General features: G+C 33.7%; 2 protein-coding genes across 3 annotated transcripts in view; both read left to right on the top strand.

Annotated features, from left to right (window-relative positions):
* Positions 1-426: 426 nt before the first annotated feature.
* Positions 427-4,958, top strand: LOC131931275 (murinoglobulin-2). 2 transcript variants are annotated; one of them, XM_059288017.1, is made up of 8 exons: positions 427-558; positions 1,222-1,320; positions 1,575-1,637; positions 2,269-2,378; positions 2,591-2,741; positions 3,490-3,592; positions 4,009-4,097; positions 4,800-4,958. In XM_059288017.1, the coding sequence occupies exons 1-7, from the start codon at positions 454-456 to the stop codon at positions 4,095-4,097; spliced, it is 720 nt and encodes a 239-aa protein (XP_059144000.1). In that variant the 5' UTR covers positions 427-453; the 3' UTR covers positions 4,800-4,958. The 2 variants fall into 2 exon arrangements, with proteins under 2 accessions (XP_059144000.1, XP_059143999.1); XM_059288016.1 differs by having other exon boundaries at positions 4,009-4,115.
* A 2,699-nt stretch (positions 4,959-7,657) lies between these two features.
* The window catches only part of LOC131931274 (CD109 antigen), a 33,646-nt gene continuing 22,759 nt past the window's right edge, over positions 7,658-18,544 (top strand). Inside the window, exons 1-17 of the mRNA XM_059288015.1 lie at positions 7,658-7,820; positions 8,375-8,435; positions 8,788-8,942; positions 9,073-9,098; positions 9,622-9,775; positions 10,334-10,404; positions 10,527-10,652; positions 11,154-11,193; positions 11,480-11,564; positions 11,796-11,910; positions 12,758-12,982; positions 14,567-14,764; positions 15,033-15,131; positions 15,562-15,624; positions 15,720-15,911; positions 17,372-17,521; positions 18,355-18,474. Coding sequence (XP_059143998.1) covers positions 7,697-7,820; positions 8,375-8,435; positions 8,788-8,942; positions 9,073-9,098; positions 9,622-9,775; positions 10,334-10,404; positions 10,527-10,652; positions 11,154-11,193; positions 11,480-11,564; positions 11,796-11,910; positions 12,758-12,982; positions 14,567-14,764; positions 15,033-15,131; positions 15,562-15,624; positions 15,720-15,911; positions 17,372-17,521; positions 18,355-18,474 — 2,004 coding nt within the window. The 5' untranslated portion in view covers positions 7,658-7,696. The remainder of the gene's footprint in view (positions 7,821-8,374; positions 8,436-8,787; positions 8,943-9,072; positions 9,099-9,621; positions 9,776-10,333; positions 10,405-10,526; positions 10,653-11,153; positions 11,194-11,479; positions 11,565-11,795; positions 11,911-12,757; positions 12,983-14,566; positions 14,765-15,032; positions 15,132-15,561; positions 15,625-15,719; positions 15,912-17,371; positions 17,522-18,354; positions 18,475-18,544) is intronic.

Raw genomic sequence — 18,544 nt, 5'->3', positions numbered from 1 at the left:
TTTTTTTAACTGTGTACTAGTAGTTTGTCTTTATGGGAAACTTTGCTAATTTCAACTATAATTTATAAAAAAAATTTTTTATTAATAAATTTCAAACTAGTAAACAACAAAAAAAAAACTTTTTAAATGTAATATATAAGTAAGACGTCACTATTTCGTACTCTCCCATATAATTTTTAAGAATCGCCATAAAAGTTATATTCCTACCCCGGGCGATTTGAAACTATATTGTTTTTACTGTGGACACCTCTTCCAACATTGTTTATATAACATATGTTATCCTCATTTTAAAGTTCTAAATTTTTGAATTTCTAAAATAATATTTTAAAAACATTTTCTTCCCCAATGGTACATAAACATTTAATTAAAAACATAAATTGCACAATATTATGTTAACCAATTATAATTAAACGATTATTCTCTATGTAGGACACGGTCGTCGCACTGAACGCCATGAGTGAGTACGCCAAGCAGACGTACAGCAACAACTTGAATCTTCACATCACCGCCACGCTGGAGTCTAAATCCAGCTTTAGTACCAACAAGAGCAGTTCTCAGGTAGTGTTTCAATCAATCTACAGACCCTAAAAATAATTCACTGAAATAGTCGATAAAAGTATACATATATATATATATATATATATATATATATATATATATATATATATATATATATATATATATATATATCCCTTGTTACCAAGGTGTATCTTTATTGTTATTTTATTCTTTTTTATCTAATTTCGTCCACCAGACATGGTAGAATTGTCTTAGGTTTGGCAAGTCCACTTACGCTGTCTATTAAAAAATGTCTTTAATCTTCTCATAATATTTTAGTAATCTTAATGTTAAAATGTTTAGTCGATATAACAAATTTATGCGGCAAACATTTTTTGCAATTATAATATAGGCGTATAAACAATATTAAATATGGTAAACGATACATATGACAGTCAATAAAAACCTTCAGATCAACTAAAATCATCCAATACACTATTAAAAATTTACTGTGAGATCATTTGTCTATGATATCATTTGTCATTATATATTTTGTCCTATTATCTTTTGTCCGTGAGATCATTCTGCCTATACATATATACATATAAATATAAATATATATGTATTATATATATATATATATATATATATATATATATATATATATATATATATATATATATATATATATATATATATATATATATATATCGATGTACAAAGGGGTTTGGCATCGTCTCTGTCTCCTCACAATCTGAAGCTTCATCGACCTTCACCGTTGATATAGACAAGTCCAACTCACTTTTGGTGCAGACGAGCGAGGTGCCGTGTGAATATTTTGTCTTTTGTTGATAATGTTTGTAATTTAAACTCTGTTTTCAAATGTTTTAAACAAAATTACACACGTACTCTAATTATGTATATATATATATATATATATATATATATATATATATATATATATATATATATATATATATATATATATATATATATATATATTATATATATATATATATATATATATATATATATATATATATATATATATATATATATATATACAAAATGTACAGATTACAAGTTTACCAGCAAAATTAACAATCATCGCTCGTGGCTCAGGTGTAGCCTTAGTTGAAGTAAGTATTCCTATACACTTATAGCTTGTTTGTTTATGTATTACTTTACTTTATGGATGTAACCCTCATTCAGTGGGAATGCTTTTACCCACTGAGGTGTTGTGGTTAAGACGTGCTGACCCTGAGATTTAGAACACACTGACACCGACAGTTGTTGTCAAGTACTCGCTTTATTCACTGCATCGAGCCATGACTGCGATGCAGAACACAGTAGTACGACGATTTCAAATCAGAGAGAAAAAACATCATTAGGTCTACATCTTGGTCACCGTGTCCACAGACAGCAGCCTTGCGTGTGACTCACACGGCTAGGCACGAAACTACACACAGTCCCATGTCACATGACATGGGACACAGGTAACATCGCTCACAAGAGCATGAAAAAAATCTACATCAACAGTTCAGTTGCGGTCCCATTCTTCCCCCCCCCCCCCCATATGTGTTACACGTATTACAACAAAAACATATCTCCCATTTTTGGGATTTCACTATTTTAAAATATAGTTTGAAAACAGACTTATTTTTTGTAGATAGTAGTTCAACGTTTTGTAATATTAAAAATACTTATAATCATGTTTTAATTTTATAACCCAGAATCAATTGCACATGCTCTTTTATATTTTTTTTATAGGCAGCAGTGTTTTTCAATGTTCTCTCAGAAATAGAGGCCATTACATTTGATCTAAAAGTTAAAATTGTAGAGGAGACACTTAACCTACTAATTTTGGAGACTTGCACAGCGTACGTGAAAGCAGTTATAGCGTTTAACTGTTAACATACTATCGATTTGTTTTTCTTTGTTTGGCAATAATGTGCGAACTAAATAAAACAAATAAAAATTATATTTTCGTAGACTGATGTATTTTCACTTAAAGTATATGAGAAGGAAAAATATTTTATCATACGTTTAAGTTTAGCTTAATTAATTTTTTTTTTTTAAATTTTTAAATCAGGTGGAGGGGAAATGGCCAGAGCAGTGGAATGGCTGTCCAAGAGTTGGGTATCCCATCAGGCTTTGATGCTGACCTTGAGAGTATCACCAAATTGGACATTCTAAAGAGAGTCGAGACACAAAACAAGAAGGTCATTCTCTATTTTGATAAGGTCAGTATGCTGAAAAGGTGATTTTTATTTTTACCAATCTAAAAATGATTTCTTCAATTTTGTTTTTAGTTTGGAAATGCAGCTGCTCAAGTTTTTAAAATTTAAAAAAATCAAATATAATTTTTGTTATCTGAAAATCTCTCCTTTTTTCCAATCAAACGTTTTTTTATATTTTTTTTCTTTCTTAAAAGCAAATTCGTTCATTAGTTTTATAATAATGAACATTGACTTGATTAAATTTTTAAATTTTAAAATAATGAAACATGATTTCTAAATTTCAATTTAGTAATTCTCTTTAAATATTTTTATCAAAATATATTCCGAAAGCAAACCATTTTGATTTATCCATTTAAAATGTCTTGTTCATGTAAAGTATATTAAAGTAGGCATATAAAATACAATCAGGCAATACTTATTCTTATGTGTTTTGCAAAACGAATATTATTACTTTGCTTGTATGACATGAACAGCTGCTTTTTAAAATACTTTTGTTTTAAATTAATTATAGTTTATTAATCAGTTTGAAAATGTCTAATTATTTCTGTTATTTAGTTAAAGCAGATAAAAAGTAAATTATACATTGACATAAAATAGAAAAAGCCTTACGATGAAATATGTAGCCTAATGTTTGAAATCTGAAAGGATCAGGTAAAAAATATAATCAATCAGTTTGTGTAGCTCACTAAGAAGGATGAAAATCATTTAAAAAATGTACTATCTATACACTAAATGTGTCTCTACCTCCCAGATCGGCACTACGCCCGTGTGTTTAAACCTTAGAGTCAGACGAGTTGATTTTGTTGCCAAGTCCCAGCCAGCTGCCGTTAGGGTCTATGACTACTATGAGCCACGTAGGTCACAGGTTTTACACTAACATTGCTTGGTTTACGTTTATCTACTTAAACATCGTTCAACAGTTTCTACAATCAACTTTTGCCGTTATCGGATATTGAACTAAACGATATTTCAAATAACATAATATATAGTAATAAGACCACTTGACAGAAAAGCTTTACAAACTAAGGCGTACTATGCTTCAAAAATTAAAATAAAAATTTTAAACTTAGAAACATAAATTTCAACACAGTTAAGTTTAAACTTCTTTGAGATTCTAAACGTGTAATCTATATAATTTAAAATTTCATGAGCAATATAGAAAAAACATTAGTATTTTTAATGCATTTTTATCCAATTAAATTATATATTGTAAATTGAGATAGATAATTTCATAAAAAGATGCAATAGAATTTGTTTTCGTTTTAATCAGGAAACCAGGTGACGGTTTTTTACCAGTCCAAAATTCTGGAGGATTCTTCCATCTGTGACGTCTGCAAGGATTGTATTAGCTGTGCCTAGGTCAGTGGAAATATTCAGGTACTGACCGTTATTTTGGGATGTTTACCGATTCTACTTCCTATGTGTCTAATAGACACGGTGGTATTCACCTGAGTATTTTTTGTCTATGTTCAAGACTAAGATATGAAGAGTATTTACACGGTTTATATATGGAAAGTATCACGTTTAATAAACCCCATCGTTCGAGTGCTTTATGCAAGATTTGATTTTATCTTGATTCCTCGTGCTTAGAGCTTTTGTTGTTTCTCTTCGTCTTGGTTAACCAAGCAAGCCAAATTTTGACCACTCCCAACGGACCAATTTCTTTTGAATTTAGCAAGTTGGTCAAAACTCGATGGCAATACAATGTGAGAGAATATTTACGCTAATTGAATGTTTAATTACATTTTGTGAATAAATTATGTTTCCTTTACAAAGTAATAATTTTATCGCACTTTTATACACACATCATTTACATTAATTTGGAGCGCAATTCTTTTAAGGGTAATTTTTACAATTATACTATATGTACAATATTTAAAGGATTGAAAAAAAACCCAAAAAAAAAAAAAAAAACCAACCAACGTTTTTTTTATAACAAGCTTTTGTATAAATGTGCACTAAAAAGAAGAAAATAATTTATTTTCTTTATAATGAACCATTGTTCAAATAATTAAATAATATAGACTTGTTTTTTTTTGTTTTGTTTATTATGCACGACAGATTTTAAGAGACAACACTGATGTCAGCTCAACTTTCCGTGATGTGTTGTAAAGAAATCCAACATTATATCATATTAAAACATTGAAAATATAAATGTAGTTGATGAAGTATGTTTCAAAATATGATACAATAAAGCGGCAGTGAGCTCTGCTAAACTTACTCGTATATTCTTATACAATTATTTTTTAAATATTAATTCAAATAATTATAATAATAAGTAACATATTCTTAGTGAAATATATAAGTCTAAGACAAAACAGCTCGTTTCTCGAGAAAACACATAAAGTCGAAAGGCTCTGGGAATATACTTTATGGCAATATGAAAAAAATACAATTAATATCTGAAAAAGTTTGAGACATGGAAAATAGAGTAAAGAACTTTTTACTTACTGTAAATCGCTCAAAAATTGATGGAATTTCTATGAGCAGAGGATTATATTTATATTTAAATCGTTGCCTACTAAGTGAAACAGTAGGATACTCAAATTACGGTATTTTAGAAACAGGAAAAATATTAATTTACCTATAATGTATATTGGTGGGGTGGGGGGGAGGGGGAGGGGGGACGGCTTCACTCAAAATTAAAAGTAATCTAAGTATAAGATATTACTATTTAATACACAATTTCCTCGAGCTTTCTGAAACAGTAGTCAAGTTAATGTGTTTACGTGGAAATAGAAAAAGTATCATTGTTTTTTTAATTAAAAATAAATAGATGTGTTATACGACATTGGGTTTAATTGGATAGCGTCGAAGTGTTTGCTAGAAAGAGTAGATATAAAAACATTACAGGTAAAGAAATTTGAATAAAATACTATCCAGTATCCAGTATCCAGTATCCAGTATCCAGTATCCAGTATCCAGTATCCAGTATCCAGTATCCAGTATCCAGTATCCAGTATCCAGTATCCAGTATCCAGTATCCAGTATCCAGTATCCAGTATCCAGTATCCAGTATCCAGTATCCAGTATCCAGTATCCAGTATCCAGTATCCAGTATCCAGTATCCAGTATCCAGTATAAATTATCCAATATCCAGTATCCAGTATCCAGTATCCAGTATCCAGTACCCAGTACCCAGTATCCAGTATCCAGTATCTAGTATCCAGTATCCAGTATCCAGTATCCAGTATCCAGTATCCAGTATCCAGTATCCAGTATCCAGTATCCAGTATCCAGTATCCAGTATCCAGTATCCAGTATCCAGTACCCAGTACCCAGTATCCAGTATCCAGTATCCAGTATCTAGTATCCAGTATAAAGTATCCAGTATCCAGTATCCAGTATCCAGTATCCAGTATCCAGTATCCAGTATCCAGTATCCAGTATCCAGTATCCAGTATCCAGTATCCAGTATCCAGTATCCAGTATCCAGTATCCAGTATCCAGTATCCAGTATCCAGTATCCAGTATCCAGTATCCAGTATCCAGTATCCAGTATACAGTATACAGTATCCAGTATCCAGTATCCAGTATCGAGTATCCAGTATCCAGTATCCAGTATCCAGTATCCAGTATCCAGTATCCAGTATCCAGTATCCAGTATCCAGTATCCAGTATCCAGTATCCAGTATCCAGTATCCAGTATCCAGTATTCAGTATCCAGTATCCAGTATCCAGTATCCACTATCCAGTATCCAGTATCCACTATCCAGTATCCAGTATCCAGTATCCACTATCCACTATCCACTATCCACTATCCACTATCCACTATCCACTATCCACTATCCACTATCCACTATCCACTATCCACTATCCACTATCTACTATCCACTATCCACTATCCACTATCCACTATCCACTATCCACTATCCACTATCCACTATCCACTATCCACTATCCACTATCCACTATCCACTATCCACTATCCACTATCCACTATCCACTATCCACTATCCACTATCCATCACCCAGTATCTAATATTCAATATCCACTATCCACCATCCAACATTCACCATCCACCATCCAGTATCCACCATCCACTATCCACTGTCCACAATCCACTATCCACTATCCACTATCCACTATCCACTATCCACTATCCACTATCCACTATCCACTATCTACTATCCGCTATCCACTATCTACTATCCACTATCCACCATCCACCATCCACCATCCACCATCCACCATCCACTATCCACCACCCATCTTCCATATTCCCTTGTCCAGGATTCCCTTGGCCTCCATTGAAAACCCCAGGTGAGTATCGACCTAGACGAGCAGTTCAGTAGCGTCATGTGATTGCAAGTGTGCTAAGGTTATCGGGACTGAGTGGTAGGGCAGTGGAGCGCACGATTTTTTTTAACCTGGGGCAGGTGAGGTAGAGTTAACTTGTTTCTGTGACTTCGGCGAATAAAAGGATAGTGTGGTCAGCCAAGCCACCTTTACTTTCAATAACGTGAGTCAGGTACCGATCAGAGCTGGTTGTACTCATGGACATCTCATATTCTCGAGCCCGGGATCCGAACTCGAAACTTTCGGGTTAGGAGTCGTATGCTCTACCATCAGACCATCTCGTCCAACTCAACTCATCTTTGTTATTTATTCAAATTTTTTTATCTTTGAGATCGGTGTTCAAAGTTGGAAATGGTATTGACATACTCAACGTATTCAGCCTATTCATGAAGTAACACATATCTAAATAAGCTATAGAAATGAACGTCAGATATGCGACTGTGTAGAAAGTATGAAATCTAACGAGAAGATTTTATTGAATAACTCATGCTCAGCATACTAAACTCTACGTAAGAAATTAGACCCAACAACCTAACTTAACAAACAAAATCAATTTTTAATTACATGTTTATTGTAACGAGCATCGCAATTGGTCGATTTTAGTTAGTCACTAATTAACTCTAAATAAACTTAAATGGGCACAATTGATTCAGTTTGAATGAAGACGGTAAAGGGGTTAGATCATTTGCGCTACTCGACGTCTAATTATAAAGAAACAGCTGTACGGCTACAGTTCCTCATAAGATTTAACCAGATTGCATACAGGGAGAAAGACTGCATAGGTAAGACGATTTTAGTTAAGGTTAAGCTCAAATAAATGCAGTGTAGAATTACAGTACATTTTTAGAAAAAAAAAGTTAAAATTTTTGTATTTAAATAATAAAGGCCTATGGGACGGCGTGGCGTAGTGGTAGAGTGCTAGACTTCTAACCCGCGAGTGTAGAGTTCGAACCCGTGTTCAAATCAGTAAAACGTACCTGAATCCACCGAGCCCCGATGGGTACCTAACAAGTTACGAAAACAAAGTGGCTGGGCATAGTGCTGACCACACTATCCCTTCATATACCGAGGTCTCCGAAGCAGAAGGACTCAACTTCATCTGTCCCATTTGTCTTGGGAAATGATAATGATGATTTATAAAGCTAGCTTGTAAAGTTTTAAAAGAAATAGTACTGTACAAAATTAATAAACTGTATCAATTTTAACACTTAAACTTTAATTAGTTATGGTTTTAAGTAAAACTTTAACAAATTTGCAAATATAATATCTAAATAATGTATTTGTATAGTTTCCGAGTTATCCCTACTGTAATAATGTTTGTCTCTCCTGTTTCCAGGCAACAACATGCGGTTATTCCTTCTTCTCACAGCGGTTGTCACCGCCGTGTGTGCACAAAAGTAAGTGGGGGTGAAAGGTTAATTAGCCTAATCAGCAGATAAACCTTATTAATTTTTAAATTTAGGTATTGTTTAAGTTTTAAAAATTAGCTTAAAGTTTAATAAAGTTTTGTATATCTGTTTTTAAAATAACAAAAACAATAACAACAACAGCATTATTCACATTCATCACTGTTTGGGGCGTTTTGTTGAATGATATATTTTCGGGGGCCATTTTATCCACTTAACCGGTTAAAGTCTCGAATGTTTTTGTCACAAAGATTATAAAGTAAAAATTTCTTGCTCTTAAAATATATTTTTTAGTTTATAATTTAAGAAACAGATAAATGATATTCATTTTTTAACGTTCCAGCTCGTATGTCGTCATCGCCCCGTCAACGATCCGCCCCAACATGGACTTCACCGTCAGCGTCAACATTCTCAAGGCCACCAGTGACGTCAGGGTCGTCGCCAAAGTTCTAATGGAAGACACTCTTGTGGCTAGCGCCGAGAAAGTCTTCAAATCGGGTGAGTTAACTTCTCTTCGATAATTACACGACGATGTCATATATGGAAGGCAAATACAAATAAGTATTTATAATAATAAGCACCATAATTTAAAATGACAATATCGAAATGTGTATTTTCTCATTCGCAGGTTTCCCTGGTATGATCAACATAAAAGTGAGTCAAAGATTAATGAACGATTTTAATTTGAAAATTGTATAATTGCCATAATATTTTAGATAATCTATCTTTTCTATCCTGAATAATTTCTGACCCACTCAATTCCTCCCCCACGCAATCCCCTCCAACCACACACACACACACACATCTGCCCACTGTCTTGCCCAGAGACTACTACTTTCTCAAAGTCTGTGGCAGCGATGGTTTAGTCTTTGACCAGGCAGCCTTCTCCGCTACAGTAACAAATAGTCTCAGAGTTTCTTCCAGGCATCTCTTCGAGGGGAGGTGGTAGGCGCGGAGCGAAGAAAGTCTACTCCACCCCCCCCCCCCTCCCCAACGAAATGGAATTTTTACCAGTGTTCGAGTGTTCGGCCAAGTAGCTTTCGGGCATTTGTCCCATTCGGGCAAGTGTCCATTCGGGCATTTGTCCCATTCGGGAAAATCGGCCTTCGGGCAAACGGCATTCCGGCTAGAAGTTTAGTACAATAAAGACATTGACAAAAGGGATATCTTTCCCCAGCTGCCCGCTGACCTGCCCAACAGCGGCTACATGCTCAAAGTCGTTGGCAGCGGTGGTTTGGTGTTTTACGAGTCTGAGAGTCTCAGCTACAACAGCAAAGAGGCTTCGTTGTTTATACAGCTGAATAAGGCCATCTTTAAGCCTAGTGATACAGGTAGGTAGAATGTTTCGAAATTTAAATATATACAGAATAAATTGTGTTACTGATTGCGAACTTTTAAAAATCTTGCAACAAAATTATATTACCGTTTCTAGGCTATGTGGTATGTGCTAATGAAGACCTCAATTAGAAAAGTCAACAGTACTTGTGATTGTCTTGAACTTCAAGATTATATCGATTTCGAATCCCCCGGCAGATGAGGCTCGAAAGCTGGGGACAACAACTCTTTTAGGAGAGACAACTCCAAAATCAAACAACTGTTGCCTTTTAGTTTGTTCTCGGTTGGGTAAAGGCTATGGAAGCAAATCCAAAAACAAAAGCAGAATGATATCGGAGTCATAACCAGTTGACACGTATTACTTGATTATATTGGAGGGAAACTCTTCCAACATTCAAAATTAAGAACGAAGAAGAAGAAAAATCGCTACAATATATTCCTCACTGCTAGTAGTATTTACGCTTATTCCATCCATACAAACTGGAGTTTCGTCGCTCCCGACGATTTTGTAAAGTGAAAGTTTGAGAAAAATATTTTATATTTATTATTCCTAGTGAAGTTTAGAGTGTTTGGCGTGTATTCTGACTTGCAGTCGTACAAAGGAACAATGGACATTTCCATTTTTGTGAGTACTTTGTTATGCCACCTTTGTAAATCAGTATAAAAAAACCCCACGTGTTTAAGAATTGCATATTGGTACAGGTAGGCTATACACGAACTTACGTGATCTATTTGATTCTGGTACAGGACGCGCAAAACAACAAGATCAAACAATGGGTCAAGGTCACTGCAGAGGAAGGCGTCTTCACTCAGAAGCTGACGCTGTCGTCTCAACCAGTTCTTGGAGACTGGAAAGTTGTCGTGGAAGCTGGCGTAAAATGTTTTTCAATGTTTTCTTTAATGTATTTTTGGTTTTAGCCATTCAACGATTTTGGTCTGTATGACAAACAATCGTTTCTACATTTAACAACAATATGTAACCACGCCTGATTAACCCCATATGTCCACTTTTTGAAATGTTTGAGTTTGTGCTATATTAATGCTGTACTAGTGTACTTCTATCACGTATAACAATACGAAAGCTTAAACCCCCATCGATCGCCTATATTTAGGAATTTTAAAAATCATACCACATTGGAACAGCTAAGAACTCTAACACAAAATCTAATTGTTCTCAAAAGTAGAAAACTTATTTTTTTTTTTTGTTGTTTTTTGTCTTCAAAATATTAATAGCAATAAATAAATTCTACTGCGCCATGACTTTCCACTTGACAAATCGGTAAAGTTTTTTGAGCAAACTACGCTTGTTAATTAAATATATAAATATGTATCAAATCTTCACTGAACAGATGTTTTTTTCAAATTTGTTTTCAGACCATGAAAGAAGAGAAAGCATTCACGATAGCTGAATATGGTAAACTATTTGTTCTTACCATATTTAAAAGGTGCAGTTACTGAATAGTTTCAGTCCCCTTGGTTTCTAGTTCTCAATGTAGGCCTACTGTTCTATGTGTTAGTATCGTGTCGTTTGAGAACAATCTAAAAATTATTTGTTGCTTAAAACACGATTTTAACATAAAGAGCTAGGAAAATCAGTAACAGTAGTATGAATGCTAAACTACGGAATTATTTTATTTCTACTTTAGTAGCTAATTTGTTGGTATGCAATAAAATAAATAAATTTTTAAACATTTTTTTAGTCCTTCCCCAATTTGATGTTGAGGTTATTATGCCCTCGTACGTTTTAACCGGCGATTCTGACGTCATGTTTACCGTTAAATCCAAGTGAGTTTATTTTTGTTGATATTTTCAAATGTGTTTTTTTTTAAAATAGACACGCGTTTAATCGTGGTACTTGTAGAAATGGTCTTTTCTCAAGATCTGAAAAGCGTTCATTAATTTAATTTTTTTTATGAATTAAAATTCATGTTCAACTTTAATATCCCCTTGGATCCTATACAAACTATGAATAAACTTTATATAAATTTAAAATCTCAAATTTTGTATTTCCTACAGATACACCTATGGTAAACCCGTAAAAGGAAACGCCAACGTCCAAGTAAAATTACACGAAAGTCGCGGTACATCAGACTACTCGATGGCGACACCGGTGTACTTAGTCAGTTTACCTGTAGGTACTATAGTACATTGAGTACTTCAATAAAAGGGGGTGGGGCAATCTAGGTATTTGAGGAACGTAGCTTAGTACCCTTTGCTCAATGCTGGTTATCTTTACTTGAGGCAAAAGCATTTTTAGTTATACGTTTTTAGTCGTGTTTAAGATACAAGGCTATCCGGATGGTTGATGATAATAGACTCTTCCAAAATTAGGTGTGTTAGGTTGTTAGTAGTATCGTAATTTCGACTAGTTTTATGGTTAGAAATTAGATTTAGGCGTATGGTAGGACTAGGGTTGGGGTTAGGGTTAACATTGACATTAGCAAGCCATGTGTTTATTTAGTTAACTACCAGAAACCCAACAACCCCCCCCCTCCGTTTAAAAAAAAGATTCTATTATCAGACATTGGTATAAAAGTTCCCCGGCTATCCATCGATTTAGGAGCTTGGTTTATTTCCTAATCTTTGAGCAGAGTTAGTTAGCATTTTTATAGTAAAAGAAAAAGCCATTTAGCTATAAGGATGTACGTCTTTAAAAAAAAAAGAACGGCAGCTAAGGTTCGATAGCTGAGGACAGCTACTCATCATGGAGAGTAAAAACTCCAAAGTAAAACTAATTCTGCCTTTTAGTTTGTTCTTGAATGGACAAAGGTTATGGCAACAAATCCAAAGATAGAAGCACGCTGAAATCTGAGTCTACGTTCTATATGGCGCATAGACACATAACAGGTTGACCCGTAAACCTTCATTATGTTGATGGGAAATCCCACCCTGCGTTACAATTGCGAACAAAGAAGAAGTAAAAAAAAATAAAAGAAAGACCATTGCGAACAGAGAAAAGTTATTTTTATCTTCTTTAGATTGACGGGGAAATAAGGGTGACGGTGCCAATGTCGAAGGTCAAGGGCATTCAAGACGAACTGGATGAGCTCGCTCTAATCATTATCGCCAATGTGACAGAGTCTTTGACCGGAAACCAGGTGTCCAGTAACGGAACCGTCACCATGTACGACAAAGGTGTGAAACTTGAGTACCCGGAGAACAATCCCAAGACCTTCAAGCCTGGTCTACAGTACATTGCTTATGTAAGTACTTTACAGTACATTGGTTATGTAAGTACTTTACAGTACATTGGCTATGTACGTACTTTACAGTATATTGGTTATGTAAGTACTTTACAGTACATTGCTTATGTAAGTACTTTACAGTACATTGGCTATGAACGTACTTTACAGTACATTGCATATGTAAGTACTTTACAGTACATTGGCTACGTAAGTACTTTTCAGTACATCATCAATCTAAGTATTTTACAGTAAATGAGCTATGTAAGTAATTTACAGTACACCGCCTATGTATGTACTTTGCAGACATTGCTTATGTAAGTATTTTACAGTACATTGCTTATGTAAGTACTTTACTTATTTGTCTACTTTATAGTACATCACCAATGTAACTACAATACTTTGCCTATGCAGAGAGCTTGAAAATAATTTCTATTTCTTTTCATCAAGCCTAAGTTATAAACCGGAATCTTTACTTTCGTAAGACAAACATTAAATAGCTGTACAGGTACTCGGTGATCGATGTTCTAAAAACCACACTAATAATTAGTGCTCAAATCTTAAAAAAATAATTATACTTTTTAAACCACATGGCCAAGTTATGTTTTGTTTATTGTCATTTTCAGCGACAAAATAAAAACATTCACAAAATTTTTATGGAATTAAAAAAAAAACAACTAAAATGTGTTTATTTATCGAAAAAAGTAAAAACACAAAAAACATTCAATTATTTAGTAAACTCTGACACAAACCTAATTGTCAGGTTTTTATAACGATATTTATTTTTAATAACATCGTACATGATTTGAAAAAATATATTAATGGGCATTTTGAGTTTTTTACTTTCTCGTATATACGAAGTATAGAGAAAGTCTTGTAATCGTGCAAAAAAAAAATCGAGATTTTTACGAATCTCGACGTTTTACATCTCACTGATACGGAAAAACATAATTTTGCAATCTTGTCCGTATGTCTGTGTGTCTGTCTGTCTGTGTGTTTGTGTTTGTGTAAACACGATAACTTGAGAACCGTTACAGCTAGGTTGATGAAATTTCATATATAAGTATTTTATCAAAATCGTAGATCCGTTTCAACTTCTGAGCGATTTCCGATAAACGGAAGTGGTACTTTTTCTACTTTGAATTTTTCAAAAGCCTATAACTTAAGTACTATTTCAGATAGATAAATGAAATTTCACATGTAACTAAAAGATATAATTTTCTACCTTCTGTCAAATTTTGAGTAATTTTCGTTGACCGGAAGTACTAATTTACGCTATTTCCGATTTCTCAAAAAACTAATGTAAATTTTAAAAGTACTAATAATATTGCGCACTATTATGCACTTTTTTTATTTGGCGTTTACTTGGTGTGCAATTCATTTGTCTACGAGATTTTATTCTATTTTTAAAACTTTAAGTATTTAAAATGGATTAAAAATCATGTCTATAGCCCGAGTTCCCTTCCCCTGTTATTTTATATAAGAATATTCGAGAAAGTTTTGGGGAGATCACTCCCCTTTTAATTTTTAGACTATTTTAGTTGCTGTCCATTTTTTACAGACATCGTTTCACACATTTGATTTTCTTATTCTGTAATTTGACAGCTAAAAATCTCACAACCGGATGGACTTCCGGTCAGTTCAACCAGTGACAAAGTCAAGGTCAGCATTAGGGTTAACGACTACTGGGGCCGTCTTTCTCAAGGTGGAAACCTTCCTGAACAGACCCTGAGCGTCCCTAGCAACGGTCTGGTAACCATCTCGGTACAGACACCATCAAACGCCCACAAAGTCATAATTACAGTGAGTGTTTAGGCTTTATGACTTCTTATTTCTAATTGGTTATCGTGCCTTCTTAGCCGCTGTTTCTTTATTCTTTTTTTGGTGACTGATTACTTTACTAAATAAAGAATCAATATATATATATATATATATATATATATATATATATATATATATATATATATATATACACGATAATAAATGATAATTAGTTAAATGAATTAAATGCAGAACACTGGAAATTATTTAGCAGATTATAATGGATTGCGTCTGACTATTTTAATTCTAGTCGGAATTCCGGGGAGTGTCCAAAAAATTGGTCTTAGTAAAGAGTCACTCACCAAGTAACTCGTACATTCAACTCTCCCTGGGATCATCTTCTATAAAAGTAAGAGAAACACAGAAAGTTTTTGTGTTATACCTGTAATCTTATCTGTTTGTAGTCGGTATATTTCAATTTCAACGAGTTGTTTTCTTTGTATATAATGATAAATAATTGAAGATAATGTTTAAACTAACAAACAATGGCTCAAGTATATTAACACAGACATTAGATTAAAAAAAATAGTAAACAAAAGCGGATATTAGCGTCATTACAACAGCTATTTTTACGCAGTCAATAAATTTTGAGAAAACATTTAATAACAAATCTATTTCTTAGCAATTGAAAACACTAATTGTACCTAGTGTTGTGTTGACAATCTTTTTTTAAAAAAACGTTTATGCTCTTTTGAAAAAATAATATTAATACTCAACCCCCCCCCCCCTTCTCCATCAAACATAATTACGTAGCTATTTCTTTTTTAACATTTTTCAAGGCAGGGGACACAATCTTACTTTTCATCAACGGTACTGAAGAATTGTCGACCCTTGTTTATCAGGTATATTATTTAAATTGTCAGTAAAGAAATTTTCCATCAGACATTGATCAAACAAAATGTATAACGTGATATTTCTGTACATATTGTATTGAAAGGTGATATCACGAGGCAACATAGTAAAATCTGGAACAATAAATGGCAACAACCAGAAGAGCATCCCTTTCTCCATCGTCTCTGAGCCCAGCATGGCGCCCTCTGCCAGAATCGTCGTCTACTACGTCAGACCAGACGGTGAAGTTGTCCCAGACAGTATCAGCTTCGACATCAGCGGTGCTTTCAAAAACAAGGTACACACGTACTCTCTTTGACACTAGCCGCCGGTACCCGTTACACGTGAATTATATGCCTCTATAATTTAATGTTACACTCGTTTGAGAAAATATTTCATAAAATATTTATTGGTCAAAACGCAATGTTCTTTACTACACATCAAACGATATTAGTGACAAAGCAAAGGAATAACTAAATAGCTAAAAATTCAAAACATTTAAAATAACAAAGGCTATTAATACCTATTGGAAAACCCAAATTATATACATTACTAATCAACAAAACACCATATTAAGTGCACATACTAATTTAGATACTTAAATGATTCCATTAAAAACACGGCTTTTCAATTGTATTGACGTTGATTTTTAAATTAATGTGTAATACTTTAGGTCAAGAAAGTTGTACATATTTCATAGCGTATCTCTTGATAAGTAAAAGTATAGATCTAATTCAAATTTAAATGAAATAGGTCATTGCTTTATATTGGAAGATAACGCCATTAGTTTTGTGTTCTTTCCGAAGTTTAAGCATTTGGCATGTGACGTCATTGTTTATTGCGTTCTTTTCACAACAATAAACGTTTTCCGGTTGCATAATTAAAATTGTGTTTCTACATTCCAATATACCTTTATTTTTATTTTCCTTCTTTGAATAAAATTTAGTCTATACCAGGGGTCTCCAAACTTTTCAGTCCGAGGGCCGCATTAACTATTAAATTTCAGTTCGGGGGCCTATTTCTTCCAGGCATGTCTTTGATTTTTCTGGGCAAAGTTCCTCAACCATCACTAACAAACGATTTTTCCTTGGACGAAAAGATCTCCGCGGGCCGGATGAGAGGACTTCGCGGGCCGAATCCGGCCCGAGGGCCGTAGTTTGGAGACCCCTGGTCTATACATTTATAACAACCACCATATTGTTTTTAATAAGAGTCCGTATCTTTAAGTTCTCCATATATCGCTGAACATACTGATCACATCGCCTAAAAATAAATTGCGGAGAGAGAGAGAGAGAGAGAAAGAGAAAGAGAGAGAGAGAGAGAGAGAGAGAGAGAGAGAGAGAGAGAGAGAGAGAGAGAGAGAGAGAATTGCGCACATGGGCTTTTATATATTAGGATACCTTTCGAGTGAACAACAGAGCAACTAACTAGAATATATAAACAGGGAACACGTACTCTCTATAACATTCCTCTAGCGCAGGGGTCTCCAAACTACGGCCCGCGGGCCGGATGCGGCCCGCGATGTCCTCTCATCTGGCCCGCGGAGATATTTTTGTCCATGGATAAAACGTTTGTTGTTGATGGCTGTGGAACTTTGCCTAGAAAAATCAAAAACATGCCTGAAAGAACCTGGCCCCCGCACTGAACTTTGATAGTTGATGCGGCCCTCGGACTGAAAAGTTTGGAGACCCCTGCTCTAGCGGTATCAACTGAGCAACTAACTAGAATATATAAACAAGGTAATTCTGTTTGAAACAGGTGACCGTTGACCTTGATATGACTGATGTTGAACCAGGAGATGATATTACTGTCATCACCACTGCTGACCCAGACTCCAACGTCCATTTATTGGCCATTGACCAGAGCGTTTTGTTACTTAAAAGCGGAAACGACGTCACAGCTACAAACGTAAGCATATGAAATAATAAGATAACTGCATAGTCTAATAGACAATAATTATAGACAACAAAATACCCATGTTTTACCCCTTTCTATCCACATAGCTGATGGACTTAAGGACAGGATGCTATATATATATATATACATATATATATATATATATATATATATATATATATATATATATATATATATATATATATAAATTATATATATATATATATATATATATACATATATATATATATATACATATATATATATATATATATATATATATATATATATATATATATATATATATATATATATATATATATATATATATATATATATATAATTTATATATATATATATATATGTATATATATATATGTATATATACATATATATACATACATACATATATATATATATATATATATATATATATATATATATATATATATATATATATATATATATATATATATATATATAATGAATCTGTGTGTGTGTGTGTGTGTCCTTTATGCATTACTACACCTTTCATCCTATCGCTAAGAAAATTTGGGAAGTTATCGAGAATATTCCAGAATAGGTTTCTGAAGAAACAAAATGCAAGTTCGCAGTGGCGGCGATTTTTCTCTATATACTGTATATAAAAATAAAAGTCGGATGTGGTTTGACACTGTTCATCCGATCGCCTTGAAACTTTAGGGAGTTGCTGAGAATACTCAGTATTTGGCTCACCGGGTTTTCCCGTGAGCGCTATGACATGTACGTTCGTTTTAAAGAGTGCGATATAATATTTAGTATTTTTAACTACTGTAGCTTATGATGGTGTAACAATCTATCAACAGGTTTATACAGATCTTATGAAATACGATACTATAAAAAAGCAGAAACAGCACGATAATTATTTCCCCTGGTGGGGTTATCCAGTATTTAATGGCGGCAGTGACGCACAGCAGGTTCTAGAGGTAAGGGTTTCTGGTGACAAAACACGTGATCAGTAAGTATAAACTTTTGTGTTCAAAAAAGTTAAACTCG

This window comes from Physella acuta, unplaced genomic scaffold, assembly GCF_028476545.2.
Source record: "Physella acuta isolate Inbredline_101_S28 unplaced genomic scaffold, ASM2847654v3 ptg001934l, whole genome shotgun sequence".
NCBI classification, from domain to species: Eukaryota; Metazoa; Mollusca; class Gastropoda; family Physidae; genus Physella; species Physella acuta.
This window is presented reverse-complemented; position numbering and strand designations above follow the sequence as displayed.

What these genes read in the sequence shown, in the direction of transcription:
- LOC131931275 (XM_059288017.1), top strand. Translation starts at nt 454, where the DNA reads ATGAGTGAGTACGCCAAGCAGACGTACAGCAACAACTTGAATCTTCAC. An exon ending in ATTTTGGAGACTTGCACAGC is followed by an intron (nt 2,379 to 2,590) that starts GTACGTGAAAGC and finishes TTTTTAAATCAG; the next exon opens with GTGGAGGGGAAATGGCCAGA. An exon ending in TCATTCTCTATTTTGATAAG is followed by an intron (nt 2,742 to 3,489) that starts GTCAGTATGCTG and finishes TCTACCTCCCAG; the next exon opens with ATCGGCACTACGCCCGTGTG.